General features: G+C 43.2%; 1 protein-coding gene across 3 annotated transcripts in view; it reads left to right on the top strand.

Moving 5' to 3' along the window:
- Window positions 1-15,210, top strand: part of CEP78 (centrosomal protein 78) — a 44,704-nt gene that overhangs the window by 15,543 nt on the left and 13,951 nt on the right. For 2 of the 3 annotated variants that reach the window (XM_019517424.1, XM_019517423.1), the window contains 4 exons: window positions 3,742-3,850; window positions 8,235-8,370; window positions 12,882-12,927; window positions 14,426-14,575. In XM_019517424.1, the coding sequence (XP_019372969.1) occupies window positions 3,742-3,850; window positions 8,235-8,370; window positions 12,882-12,927; window positions 14,426-14,575 (441 nt within the window). The remainder of the gene's footprint in view (window positions 1-3,741; window positions 3,851-8,234; window positions 8,371-12,881; window positions 12,928-14,425; window positions 14,576-15,210) is intronic. The other variant, XM_019517422.1, reaches the window with a different exon arrangement.

Here is a 15,210-nt window from a genome sequence, read left to right as displayed (position 1 = left end):
CACCCACACCCCCTCACACAGCCCAGCCCAGCCATGGTCCCCCACAAACCCCATATCCACCGATATCTGACATATCTGCGCGCGCGCACACATATGCTCCATCACCTCACCCTCGCATCCCCATGTCCACATCCTCCCCCACATATCCACACACACTAACAGCTCCCACAGGCAGGGGTGACTTGTGCCTCCTGAGTCTGGGGGGGCACAATTTGTAGGCAGGCCTTGGGGGCAGGCCAAAAGCTCCATATATACACCTATGTTTCTGTGCCATGGCTTAGTGCCCCCCCCACCACATACCACTAGCTTGCATGGCAAAAAAACCTGCCCTGTCCTGAGTGGGCCCCCACTCTACCAGTCGCCTGTGCCCACAAGCCTATACTCATGCCCCCCCTCCCCCCAGTGTACAAGAGTAAGACTTCATTTTAAGCTATTGTGCAATCACCTCTGTGTACACTACACAAACGTGTAAACCAGGACAAAAATATTTTTTTAAATCAAATTCATGAGTGTTGTAGATGTTTGATTTTTAGAATATAATTTGGTGTTTTTCTGGTTCTGAGATGGCAAAACCCCTTCCTGAAAGGAGTATTTCTGGGGGCAATGGGAGGGACTTCTGGTGGCAAAGGTCAGGGGTTATGGGGCAGGACTACTGGTAACAAGACGGTGACTGGGGGCAGGGCACCTGTCAAGGGGTGTAGCTAGCAATGTGGCCCTTGATAGCTTGCCAAAACTCGGTAAGGGACCCTCCACCTGAAATAATTGCCCGCCTCTGATATAGATTCTCCTTTACATACCTTCCAATCTATCTTTTACTTCTTTTGCAAGACCTGTTACAAAAGTGATCTACTGAAGAAGTGAATTTTCTTAGAAAGGAAGGAACCAGGGAGGAGGTTCCACACCAACGTGGAAGGAAAGGGTTGATTTGGATTATTACCTGATCCCTCAAGAAGAGTGATTGAGACATATCTTAGAAATATCAATGAGAACATAAGGCTGTTCAAATTTAAGTCAGCCTTAGGGTATATTATCCTTTTTTATTGCAGGAAGTTTGCAAACTGAATACCAGCTAAAAGGATGCCCATTCTCATGGCTTAAGCAGACTTGTATCAACTACCTGCGATCCTGTGTCTAGACAAAAAAAAAATTACCACTTCAGAACTTTCAGCTTGCCCACTGAAGAAAGAAGCTGCAGCACAACTTTGCAGTGGTGGTTGTTCTCTTCAAACAGCAGGGAATATTCATCTCTACTCTTAGTTGAATAATCAGAATATTCTTCTAATATCAATTACCTTTTTGCAATTTCATTGGCTACTTTGCCTGCTTACTGTGGTTCAGAAGAACAGTCACCACAAGGAACTATCTTTTTCACTTCTATGGAAGTCTCAGATTTTCACCTTTCTCGAAATTTTCCTCTGCTTTCTTCACTAGTCCACATTTCAATGCAGGAGGTATTAATCCTCTGCCCTCAGTATAAAAAAGGGTTTTTCCTTTACTTGGCAAATACCAAGAAATGCCTTCAGAAAGCCCAGTAGATTATTAGTTGTGTGTGGAGAGATATTAGGGAGACCCATTCCACAAGAACTACCACAATACCACTATCTTAAGCTGAATCCTTGGGTGGAGGTAAGCAAAGATGAAGTTTAGAACTACATCCTAGTCTTCCACCAATTTAAATGTGATCCAATTCTCTCTCCTCATATCCCTGAAAAAACATTGGACATCTATTTTTATAGCATGCAATTATCTGAGCCTTAAAACTAAAATACAAAAAGTAGTGAGGAGAAGGGTACCCACCAGAATCTTTATTTTAATAACTTTTGGGGACTTGGATAAGGTGGAATAGGATTGTGCTTAGGTGCTTAATAGATGGAATGAGATATGGCCCCTCACACTCCCTTGCCCAGTTCTTGTGAGTGACGTAAGCATGTCTAGATCTGTGTCTTCCAGGGGATTGCTGTTTGCTAGACTTCCACAAGTGGAAATGCTGGTAGGATTCTGAAGAAGAAAAGAGAAGTTATATATCATTAACTTTTTCAAGAGTTACCTGTGTGTTCACACAACCAGCTTGTCTCCCCTTCTACCATGAAGTTCTATGTAATATTAGTATTCTGTACATAGGGAGAGGAAACTTGGTTTGTTGACGGTGGACTTCTTTTATTTACACCCCCCCCCAATATATAGTTCTTCAAGGCAGTTTGATACCAGTGATGTATTCTTATATGTGGCATATGACAAGTGAGTATATATATACAGAGGAAACTTCAAGAGCAATAGTTAACGATAAGTAACATCTTTTTATTTTTTTTGTCAGACCTGGAAATGCAACCTGTACTTCGAAAGTCAAGTTGTTATAGTATTACTGAAATACCTTGGGACTTTTATACGTGCGCTGGGGGGAGATGGGGCAGGGGGGAACATTTTAATTAGAGCGGCTCTTGGAGTGTCTTGTGTATCAGTGTCCCTGCACTTAAAAATGGTGGCGGGGGCACTGTATCTAAAGCTTGTTGAATGAGGTTTAGATAAAGTGCCCCCATCATCATTTTTAAATGTGGAGATGCTGATATACAAGACACTGGAGGCTGCTGGGGTGCAGTAATTACCATGCTCCAGCGCAGTGCATCAGAACATCGTTATGGCTTGAGTATAGCTGCCCTTGGAGCCTTTGTTGTATACTAGGATCCAGCATGCTGGATTCTTTAGAAGAAGAAATTTAAAAAGTCTCCACTGCAAATTCTACAATTTAAGTTTATTTCTGTTTAGCAGTCTCACTAATAGAAAAAAATTCTGTGACCAAAGCTTAAAAGTTCTTTTGACTAATGAGGCAGATTTAAATTAATATCCAGTTAACTTTCCCTAATTGTGTTGGTTCTGCAGTAAAATCTGAAGAATATAGTATTATTACATGACACTCCTCTGAGCCTCACTGTGCTTAATAGTGCCTGGGGAAAGAACTTTCTGGTATGATGCAAATACTTTTGTATTAATTTCAAACCTACATAAGTTTTTTTTTTTTTTTAGAGTGGAATCCCAAGCTCTAACATACCTGCTTTTTGAGTAGCGCACTCAAAAAGACTGACAAGATATTGGAATAAATGCTTTGGTTATAAACTTAGAGGGCTGTTCACAAGTTTTAATTCTTTTTGAGAGCTTACGGAGTTGTGCAGTGTAACCTTAAAGGAAAGTAGTAATTCCAAAACACAGTTTTCACTTCGATGACTTCAGATGTAGTTCAAATTCTTGTAATGTTTGCTGCTTTGAAAAAACCTTTTTGTTTGCAAGTCATTATTTGTCTGGAGTAATGTACCCAGAGCCTATACCCTGATTCCTATGAAGTCAGCTCAATGTAGAGCATGAAAGTCAGGTGCCAGAGTTGCCATGTTCAGCACAGGTGCCATTTTTATTACTGTAATAACAGATCTATTTTTCCAGAAGAAATAAAAATGGAGGAGGGGAGTATGCTGTAGTGATAATTTCAGAATATTTCCCTGAATGTTGTGTGGCATGTTTACAGTCAAAATGTACTGAGTTTTATTTAAATCAAAATCTCTTCAAACTCTTGAGGATTTAGTTCTTTGTATTCCTGAATAGTGAGACCTTACCTTATGCAGTTTTAATAACAAGTGAAATTTATTTGTTAGTAATAAAATGTGTAATCTTAATTATAAAACTAAACTAGTACCTTTAGAAATATTGGCTACTAAATGAAATATTTGTGGTTTTTTTTTTTCAATATTCTAGTACAAGTGGCTAACATCTCCCTCTTCAAAGGATGTTTTGAAAAGTAAACCAAAGAAAAGAACAATTGTCCTAGGAAGTGGTCGGAAAGGAAAAGCTACTATTCGTATTGGTAATATAGTTCTCCTTTTTGTATAGAAATAAGCTTTTAAATTCCCCCCCAACGCACGCACGCGTGCGCGCGCGCACACACACACACACGTTTTTGCTGTTGTGAATGTCTGTGTGGATCTAGAACAGGGGTGGGCAAAATATAGGGGCTGGCCTGTCAGGCAATTTCATCTGACTAGGGGACTACAGGACAGCAGCAGGCAGTGGGCCCTTGGGGTGCTTGTGACCCACGCAGGTGCTGCTGCCTGGCTCCAGCCAGTTCTGGGACTTCATGTGGTGGCAAGGAGCGTAATTAGGCCGGCCCACCTCTATCACGCAGGCTCCACGTGGTACACATGCAGCTCCTGGTACTCATGCACCACCGGGTTGCGGGGGAAGCCCAGCATGATGGGACTGGCTGCCTTCCCCTCTCCCTGCTGCCATATGCAGATCGTGGGACTCTGCCGGGAAGCAGGGGCAGGGCTCCACTCCACTTCTGGCAGAGTCCCAGGAGCTGCATGTGGTGGCAGGGAGCAGGGTCAGGCCTCTGGCTCCATCGGACGGGACATCCCTCTGGTGGTGCGCAAGTGTGGGGAGCTGCATGTGTGCTGCGTGGGGCCCTGGGCCTGGCTTCACTCCTCACCTCCATGTTCTCATGAATGGAAACAGTACGAATTCAGAGGTAAATAGAAGAAATGGCAAATAGAAATGACATGGGCACATTTTTTTTGCCTCCAAGGAGATCACAGAACTGTACACATTTACCCCCTGTTGAGATCATATGTTTTTGGGGAGGGAGAAGCAGGAGGGTTGGTGGGAAGAAAATGAATATAATAGTCTTTGGTTAAGAAATAACCATTTATAATTTTTTAAGAGAGTCTGTGGCCATTTCTCACACACTAACTTGGAAGAACTATATCAGAGCCAAAACTGGAGACCAGGCCTTTGCTTTTGTTTGTTCTTATTGCTTGGTAGAATTACACCGAGACCCCTTCTACATGTTATGCTTAAGGTGTGATTAATCAGGTAATCATGCCTTAAGGTGTGACCTAGCTACACTTTCAACAAATTAATGGCATAATAAAAAAGCTACAAAGTTATTCCACAGAAAATTTGTAATAACTTTGTAGCAGGTTCTGATCATGCCATTAATTGAGCATGTGGCCAAGTGTTCCCCTGTGGCTGGGAGCCCCATCAACTGAGGGGCTGCCAGACACAGGTGGGCACCACCTGCTGCCAGCCCTGCCGGATGAAGAAGGCTTCCAGTGGTGGCAGCGCTGTCAGCTGTGGGCCTTGCAGCAGGGAGAATGCTGCCTCTCTCAGCCTCATTGGCTTCAAGGCTTGCAGCAGGAGCAGTGTCAGCGTTCCCCTGTGCTGCCCTGGCTGCAAGTCCTGCAGCAACATGGGCTGTGGGGCTTGCAGTGACAGCAGTGTGGGGAATGCTACTGCCACACTGCGAGTCCTGCACCTGACGATGCTTCATCAGCCCCACTGCCAGCCCCACAGCATTGGCTAAAGATACTGCAGCAGGGTCAATGTGGGGAATGCTGCCCCTGCTGCAAGCCCTGCTGAGCCCTGTCAGCTGCAGGGCTTGCAGTCATGGGAATTAGTTCAGGGGAGCCCAGGATCGAGATATTGGACTCCCCACGCACCAGCAATAAGACATAATGGGATTTAATATGTGATCCCACAATTGTATTTCCTGCCATGCACTTACAGAGGGCCCCTGAGTTAGATTCCATTGTGCCTTTACTTGCATGTCTAGAAGGGTCCTGAATTTGTGAAACATGTATGCTGTATTCATGTTTTTAGTGCTCTGCTTCCTTTAATCTATTTGAGAAGGTAGGACAATTTCAGTAAGTGCTGTACTTCAGGTCCAGTTAAATGTACTGGGAAGTAATCCAGTGTATGAAAGCATAAAATTCAGGCCATGTCCACATGATAAATTTACTGTCTGCAACAGCAGTGCCCTTCAACATGCTGTTCTGATTCACACAGGCTCCTAAACTGGAAGATGTGTAGCTACGTCCACTTGGCAGTACAGGCCAAGTGGGGTTACCTAATTGGCACTGTCTCACAGCAGTGTACCTGAAGATAGCGACACTGCTTCTGGTTGAGGAGAACCAAGATTTGTTTGGTAATATCTTTTATTGTAACAGTTAAACAGTTGGGAGACATGTTAACAAGCTTTCAGGCACAAAATATACTTTTAAAGGTCTGGGAAAGAAGCATATATTGCCTAAGCTAAATATCAGGTAATATCATTACTGTTGTTTAACTCTGTTATGTAAATGAAAATAACGTTAAGGGAAGCATGCTTAATATCACTACTGTCAGGGACAATAAATTTACTCTGTAAATATTGCTGCAATAATTTGATCAGTTGGTGACCAGTGTTTTCATATGACGAGGTAAACAGTCTTCACCAATATTCACTAAAGCCTTGGAAAATTAGGATTTAGTACTTGAATTTGGAACAGACTAAAAGCAGGATAAAGAATAAACTTAGAAAAACAAAAACATGTTGCAGAATCTAACTTGCCACAAAATTTCTGTTGCACTAAATACACAGATTTTTCATGATTTCTTCCCCTTAATTTCTACTTCTCTTGCTCTCAATTTCTTAATGATTTTTAGGAAAGATTTTCCAGAATTGTACCAAACAACATCACAATTAATTATAAAAGGAAGAGGATGGGGACTAATGAGGGCAGGCTCCCAGTGCAGCCTCAGTAGAGCTTCTAACTTTTTAAGCTGCTCTGGTTCTTAAAGGTTTGGTAGAACAGTTATCGGCTTTCTGGTAACACAACCTTTCTAGATTACAAAATGCAGTGAATCTGCCCTATTGTACAAAACATTGTCATCTATCTCCTCACTTAAAAGTGCTCTTTGAACAAATTATTCATAACTTTGGTGTTTTCAGCATTTACTATTTAAATCATACTTAAATATATAATATACTACATTATAAATATTTTACAAAATAAATAATAACTAAAGCTGACAACTACATCTTTCATCTTTTGCTTCAGTAATTTGGAGAGACAGAGGTAAGTATAATTAAGTTACATTGTGCATAGCAGGTTGGTTTCAGAAAGGTTGAATTTCAGGAGCATATGCAGGTAGAGGAGGAAAGCTTGTGCTGCTTGAGGCATTTAATATAATAAAATCAAACAAAAAATTTAGTTCTGTTTACCATTTTTGACCCTGAGGAGGAACTTCATGTCTTATCAGCACAAATGGGCCTATTTATACTTCTAGAAATCTAGCTCTGTTATAAGATATTTTCCAGAAATTTATACTTCTTACATATATGTTTTCAGATGTCACACTGGGTGTATCTACATAGATTTCATAGATATTAGGGCTGGAAGGGACCTCGGAAGATCATTGAGTCCAGCCCCCCGCCCAAATGGCAGGAAGTCAGCTGGGGTCATAGGATCCCAGCAAGATAAGCATCCAATTTGCTCTTGAAGGTGTTCAATGTAAGTGCTTGAACCACCTCCGATGGCAGGCTGTCCCAGACCTTGGGGGCTTGGACAGTAAAGAAATTCTTCCTTATGTCCAGCCTGAAATGGTCTTGTAGTAGTTTACATGTTTGCTTTAATGTGCATTAGCCTATTTTAATGATCATTAAAGCATCACTTAAGAACCATGGTCTTTAGTTAATGCACATTAAAATAGGCCAATGTGCATTTTCCTAGTACTTCACAAAGGAGAGGGCATTTTTTCACATGCTGTAGGATGCAGCCCCAGATGCCTTAATTAATGAGCTGCACTAATTAAAAGTGCCCGTACGTCACGTGTATCGGCGCCACTGCATATCCCCGCGCTGAAAAAATGATGGCGGGGTGCTTTGATTTAAAGCTCATCGAACACGTTTTATTTCAAAGCACGTTGTGGTGTGCAATAAGTGGGTTCTCCTTTAAAGGAGAAAAACGTGGGAAGTCTTGGCTATTCCCTTGCAGGCTGGCAGACTTTCAGCCTGCAAACGGGGCTGCTTAGGGCCTCCTATGCCCTCTACACACCCATCCCCCTACTGTACCTGCTGGGGCCTGGGGTCAGAGGACAGCAGTTTGGGGGCGAGGGGCACTGGGTCTAGACCAGCCATCAATGTTTACAGATGGGTCCTGGAACAAAAAAGGTTGAGAACCACTGAATAGTGCACTCTACACAAGAATAACAACCATTATTATTCAAGTGTTCAAAAACAAAAGCATTCATTCTTATCTATAGATTCTTTCTAAAACATTTAGTTTGATATGTGAATGTTTGAGAAAGTGATGAATAAGTACAAAAGCATCTTTTGAATGAAACGTCTAAGCAGTTTTAGCTATTGCAGTTTCTCTGTGTTGTAGCTCTGACAAAGTCTCTTTTTTATCCTCTATTCCTGCTGTCCAATACAGGATTAGCATCAAAAAAATCTGTAAGTCCTGGAAAAAAGACTCCACTGGGTAAAGATGGTTATTCTCCCAAACCGTTACCACCAGGTGCAGATGGTTTCCTGCCTTGGCGTACCGCAGAACGTGCAAAAAGATGCAGGTAAAATTCTTGGAGTGGGAGGGAGAAAATAATACGTGCATTATGGATTATAGTTGAATTATGTGTACAGTGGTTTAAAAGATTAGAATTTACAGGGTGTCCAAAAAAGGATTTTATATTGCATCCATAATGCTTTCTTTCCATGTTCTGTGTAAGTGGATATTGAAACCTAAGCATTTACAACTGTTTCTTGAATCCTTAGGTTTCAAAAAAAGTTTTTAACACAGTGCTAAACTCCTATTTCTTTTCATTGAATGGTTGACAGAGTTGTTTATGTTAGCTCTGCAGACCTATCATAGCTGAGAGAGACTGACCAGGATGCTGTTTCTTCTCTTTTATCATCAGCATAATTATTTTAAATTCCAATCAATTTATGTTAGAATTATATTGTTATACAAAGCACATGGTTATCTTTTTGTCAGTTTTATATATGAATCCCTATCTCTTTTCATATGGGTATACAAAACTAGTTATGCCCTTTGCTTCAGCAATTGCTGTTTTACCTTTCTGCCTTATTTACCTGTATCTTGTGTTTGTGCATGTGTTCAGTGCAGTGTGGAGTTCATTGAATTTCTCATCTCTGCTCAGCTGTCACCTGAGAAATGAGTAATGACACAGCATTTCAGGAAAGATGTATATCATTAGACTTTGGTCTTGGGAAATGTATTGGCTTCATCCTAGAAAGAGGAGTCAGGAAAGGCAAGGAAACTTTTTGAGTTGCTCCACTTCAGGAAACTTAAGCAACAACTTAGACTATGCATATAGCTGGGAGAATGATGGAGAAGGAGAAAATCAAAAATTAAAAGGGGCAGAGGAGAATGTTATCATGCATTGTTCTTAAATCCTATAGAAGCAGCCTGGTCTCCTAGTCTTTGGGTAGCTATCTTAAATGTTTTGAAAAAATTGTAAGTATGAAATTCCAGTATCTGCTCATACTGATCTGAAGTATTAACTTTTAAAATTAAGATGTGAATTAATTAATTGCTCTGAGTTAAGGGCTTCAGAATAATTGAATACATTTTGTCTAGTTATACTACAAAGAGACTTGGTCAGTCTTGTTACAATATACTGAAGATAATTGGTATGTACATATGTCAGAGCGCTCAAACTTGACCAGTGGGTTTGATTATTGCTATTCATATTGAAGGCTACATGCCAATATTTATTTCTACTAGAAGAAATTTCATCCAGTATAAAAATAGCCCAGGAGCTGGACTGTATAGATGTTCCTCCAGCCCCATGGCTGGAGAGCTTCACAGGCAAGCTTTCCAGCCAGGGAGGATTAGAGGGCTGCTTCTTGGGCTGCCCCTGCCCGTAGCGGAAGCATTAATTTGACAGCCTGCCCTCTTCCCTCCTGGACTATGGGATGGAGGGGATCAGTTGTTCCATTTTGCCTTCTCCCGACTATGACTCCACTCTGGGAAAGGCCCAGGAGCCTTCTCTCTGGCTCTGTTCCTCCTGTTCCTTGGGAGTTAAGCCAGTGGAAGGTATGCAGATGTTCGGTTTCCTAGGAGAAACTCTTCTGGAAGCTGTTTAACCCTGGCTTTACTGGGTTAGTTTTCTCCAAGAGTGGCCATTTTTGCTCTAGGATAAAAAGCTTAAATATCTGCAAACTTCTTTGTTATTTCTGGGAGAACCATAATTTTTGGTACAAACAGAATGTGTGTGGCCTCAATGAGCAAAGCCACAAACAACTAGAAAGGCTTCACCTGGTACCATAGCAGTTTTGTTACTGTAAACTCAATTCTAGATGCTGATTTATGCATTAACTTCCCATTAAATATACCAAACCAATTCAAGTCTCTCATCAGATATTCAAATCTTATGACAGGATTGGCCCTAGCTATGTGAGATGTCTCCTTACCTGTCTTCTCTAGGCTACCCATTTTCCTCCAGTACAGTAAAACCATGAAGCATGATAGTTTTCACCATCATGATATCCAAGTACCTCCAAAGAATTTAGAAATAGAAGTAGCAATAGTAATCATTTCCTTTCCAGTCTATCGAAAGATTGAGTTTAACTTTCTGAGCCCAGAATGCATTTGCAAGTCTGACATTTAGTCTTCAAGAAAAAGTGTGTATGGATGCATATTTTCTTTCCCTTCTAAAATAGTTATTTTGGTCTTACAAGTACAAAAAAAGATAAATTACTGTGGAATATTTATGTAAAACAAACAGTTATACAGAAATAAAGGTTATTGTAGTGCTTTGGCTTGTAAAGATTTGTCTGGCAAAACGTACATAAGGGTGTACAGCAGGGGTGGAAAAAATACGGCCCGCGGGCTGGATCTGGCCTGCCAGGCAATTTCATCTGGTCTGCAGGTGCCCACCAGTTAATTGTACTCTGCCCAGCCTGCATGCTTCGTTGCCAGCCTCGTGCAGGAGGGCCCGGGCCCTGGCCCTGGCCAGCTCATACAGCTTCTAGGCAGGGCTACTGCTGTAACTACCAGGGAGCCTTCCCAGCTTCCCCAGCTTCCAGTGGCTCCTCCTCATGTCCTTGCTATGGCGCTTGCTCCAGGAAACAGATAGGAAAGCTACAGCTGGGCAGGAACATGGAGCTTGGATCTGGTGGGAGCCCAGGGCCTGCACCCAGAGGGGTGGCAGGAGCATGGAGCTTGGGTGAGCTGGGTTTGTTGTTTTTGAGGTGGGGGGGTATGTGGGGACCCCCTCACACCCCCCAGCTCCCATGACACACAGGCCCTGCTGGCAGCAGCAGCAGCAGCCAATGGCAGGCCCTCAGGGTGCTCATGCAGGCACCCAGTGGCGTGTGGCTCTAGCCAGTTCTGGGAGATGCATGTGGTGGCAAGGAGCAAAGCCAGGCCAGCTCACTGCTACCATGCAGATGGGACTTGCACGCTCCTGGGGGGAAGCCCCGCAGAATGGAGCCTGCTGCTTTCCCCACTCCCTGCCGCCACGTGTAGCTCACAGGACTCTGCTACAAGTGATTGGAAGTTGCAGAGTCCCATGAGCTGCACATGGCAGCAGAGAGTGGGTAAAGGCAGCTGGCTTCAATGCATGGGGCTTCCACCCAGTGGCATACAAGTCCCAGGAGTTGCAAGTGAGCCCTGCACAATAGAGGTGGGCCAGCCTGGCTCTGCTCCTCCCTGCCATGTGCAGCTATCGGAACTGGCTGGAGCTGTGCACCGCTGAGCAGCTGTGCCTGCATGGGCCATGAGCACCCCAAGCGCTTGCCTCCAGCTAGTGCTGCCTCTGGTGGCAGGGGCTGTGTGTCACAGTGCCATGGGGGGGTGGTCCTCACTCCCCCCGCCGTCCATCACACCCACACCCTGCCCATACAACCCCCTAGCGTACACACACACCCACACTTGCAACCATAACCCCCCCTTGACAATATACAAGAGTAAGGCTTTATTTTTGAGCTATTTTGCAATCATCTCTATATATACTATGCAAATGCACATAAATCAGGACAAAAATATTTTTTGAAATAAAATTAAAACATGTTATAGTAGATGTTTGACTTTTAGCGTATGATTTGGTTTTTATCCGGTTCCAAGGTGGCAACCCCCTCCCAAAAGGAGTTATTTCCAGGGGCAAGGGGAGGGGCTTCTAGTGGCTAAGGTCAGGGGTTAGTGGGACGGGACTTCTAGTCCCACAGTGGTGACCAGGGGGTGGGGCACCTGTCAAAGGGCAGCCCTAAACAGTTCACCAAAACTCACTGAGTGGCCCTCCAACCGAAATAATTGCCCCCCTGCCCCTGGTGTACAGGTTATTAGGATACTTTTAGAATTAGAGGCCAAGATGTACACAATTGGATGAGTTGGGCTCCGTAGTCCATGTTTTATCATTGTAATAAAATTTACTTTTCAAAAGTGGCAAGCACCCAGCATCTCATATTGACTTCAAAGGCAGCTGGAATAGCACCAATCTTTGCATGTTTAAGGATCCAGGTTGGATATCCAGTTTTGACAATCTTGGCCTGTTTCTTGATTAGAAAGTATAGCGACCGTGTACAGAATGATACCATAATAACAGTGGGTGCCTATCCATGAACATGGAGGCTGCTTCAGCATGCTGGAATTCCAGCGCAGTAGAACAGACTTGATTGAGCCTGTTTGGAGCATGATAATTGCTGCACTCCAGCAGCCTCCTGTCTCTTGTGCAGCAGCGTCCCCACGCTTAAAAATGGCAGCAGGGGCTCTTGAACTAAAGCTTGTTGAATGAGCTTTAGTTCAAATGCCTCTTCTGCTATTTTTAAGCACCGGGATGCTGATACGGGGGACGCAGTGGCGCTTTAATTAGAGCGGATCTTGGAGCTACTCTAATTAAAGCACCAGCCCTGCCTCCCCTGGAGCATGTGTAAAAGTGCCCAATACATTCAGGGGATTCAGTCATGTATTTTTGTTTCTTTTTGTTATAATATACTTTTATTATTCTCAATTATTATATACTTCTGAATGACTTAGAAACTTGTTTGTAACTGCAGTCATGACAAATTGCAATATTTATTTTTTTTAAAAACCACAAATATTTTAACCCTGTCATTTTAGGGGATTTCCAGTGGATAGTACCCATGAGTTACCACTGAAGATCCAGGTATTATGATTTCTTATTTGTGTATTGCTAGGGGATATTCACGATGCTGAAGATCAGCAATAATATACTGAACAAATAACCTTGCTATAAAGAACTCATGCCATAAAACTGAAGAAATGCAGAGCAGAGTGCTGTCTGATTTGTGATGCTTTATGGCAGTCTTTTAATTAAGCTATGCATAAGAAAATACTACGTTGTCACAATTCAGCATTTCAGGAGAACCTTTTTTATTTTATTACTGGTGTCATTATTTTATAAATGAACAGGGTCTGGTTTTCTGTTTATTGTGGAAAAACATGATTTTTCTCCTTTTAAAGGCAGCTTTCCAGCCTGCAAGCAGCTATGTGGGGCTGGGAGGAGCAGGGCAAGGGTAATTGGAGGCAGGGGGTGCCATGTGTTTGTGTGTGCGTGCACGCACATCTGGTATGCAGCCAGGCAGGGTGGTGGGAGCTGCCCTGGCACCTGGATACAGGTACATCTATGGCGGGGGTGTTGGAGGGCCAGGGCTTGGGGACTGTTTGCAGGGGGCTGTGTATGTGTGTGTGTGTGTGGGGGGGTGTGCATGATGAGGCGATGGTGTGGGGGGGGGCCCTGCTAGCACTGGGAGGAGGAGTCCAGGCAACAGGGCTGTACTGGGGCAGGGGGGCTGAGGCAGCACTTAGTGCTACCTGTGAGCCCAGCTCCATGCTGTTGCCAGCAGGCCCTGCCCAGAGGCACCGGCACCTGCACCTGCTTCTCCAGTAGGGGGAAGGTTCTTTTGGGAGTGGCTGGGAGCTGTGTGGCCAGGCTGGCAGTGCTGGGGGCTGGTACCCATGCTCTCTGGGACAGGGGTGGGGTGGCCAGGAAATGCTGCCTAGAGGCGGAAGGGGGCCGTGGCCAGGCTGTCTGGCACAGTGTGGGGGCCCCAGCCTGAGGCACAGGGTGCCACAGGCATCGTCTCCTCCTTCCTCCAGTTTGCATTGGGGCTAGACTTGCTCTGGGCAGGATGGCAACCACTTAGAGCTCCTTGCTGTTTTTCTGCTACCCGCAGCATGACCCAGACCAGAGCCACCCTCCGCTTCCTGCTGCTGCTGTGGAGCATGGCGTTGGTTCTCTCCGCTGTACCGCAGCCCCAGCCCCAGCTGGTGGTGCAGGGCGGTGTGTAGTGCACCAGCTGCTGCTTGTGCTTCTGCATGGCGTGTGCTGCAGGTACCTCATGCCTAGAGGCCATCCCCGTAGTGTCTTCACAGACCAAAGAGGTTGTAAATGAAGTAAAAGTTTGCTCCTACTGGTACAGATTGTTTCATTTTAGCATAGACATTCTTTGCAAAGGATTAACCATATTTCTTTAGGCCTACCTTACTTCTAGATCGTGCATGACTGTGAAATGAATATGTCATAACTAATTTAGAAGAAGGAATTCTATGAATAAAATGGCTTCCAAATGAAGCAGTTACTAATGCTATTTCTTCATCAAGTATTATTTAATAATATACTGGATGTGGTTGTTTTATACAAGCAGACAGGCATTCCTGTGAAAGTGACAGTGGAAAGTGCTTCTACTTCTGAGACTGAGGAAACGGAAGGGATTTTAGAGGACGTTATGCATGATCCTGATATAACAAAGTCTGCAGATAAATTGAATGTAAAACAATATCAGCAGTTACAGGTATGAAGTAATTTTGTGTGTTAGATAGTTATAGAAGCCAAATGATATTATAAAGGTTCAGTTTTAGCAGGAGAGGGATTTTAGAACCTAATGCTTAAGCGGATTAAGTAATGCAATCTAAATATTTTTATACTTCTGCTGTACTATGTAACATATAGACCTCAGTCCCATTGAGGACATGCTTTAAAGTAAGTACCTTGTTGAATCAGAGCTGTAATGAATAAGAACTCACTTTCCTCTTTCTCAGGCCGTGATATGTGACATTAAAGCAACAATAAGGTTATTATTTGTGGTATTTCGTTAAATGAATAAAGGAATGAAGTGTATTTTTAAGTAGTTTCTTACTGTTAAAGTAATGTACATTGTATAAAATGTTTTTAAAAGTCAAATGAAATTAGACGTATTTTAAAGCTCCATTTACAATGCAGCTTTATAGTAATCTCTCTTTATTTGCCTCTTGCTTTTTTCTTATTTCTTCTGATTGTTTTCTAGCTGTATCTAACAAAATGAAGAGTTATAGCAAGGCTATCTGACAGCTGCTGCAAACATCTTCATATAGTGTGGGTTAATGGTGTATGAAAAGGAAAGGAAAATTTAAGGGTTTGTTTTAGTGGCTCAGTAACTGTTACGTTAGT

Source organism: Gavialis gangeticus, unplaced genomic scaffold (assembly GCF_001723915.1).
Source record: "Gavialis gangeticus isolate Ggan-Ray unplaced genomic scaffold, GavGan_comp1, whole genome shotgun sequence".
NCBI classification, from domain to species: domain Eukaryota; kingdom Metazoa; phylum Chordata; order Crocodylia; family Gavialidae; genus Gavialis; species Gavialis gangeticus.
Note: the sequence above shows the minus strand (reverse complement) of the source record. Positions and strands in the feature narration are given on the sequence as shown.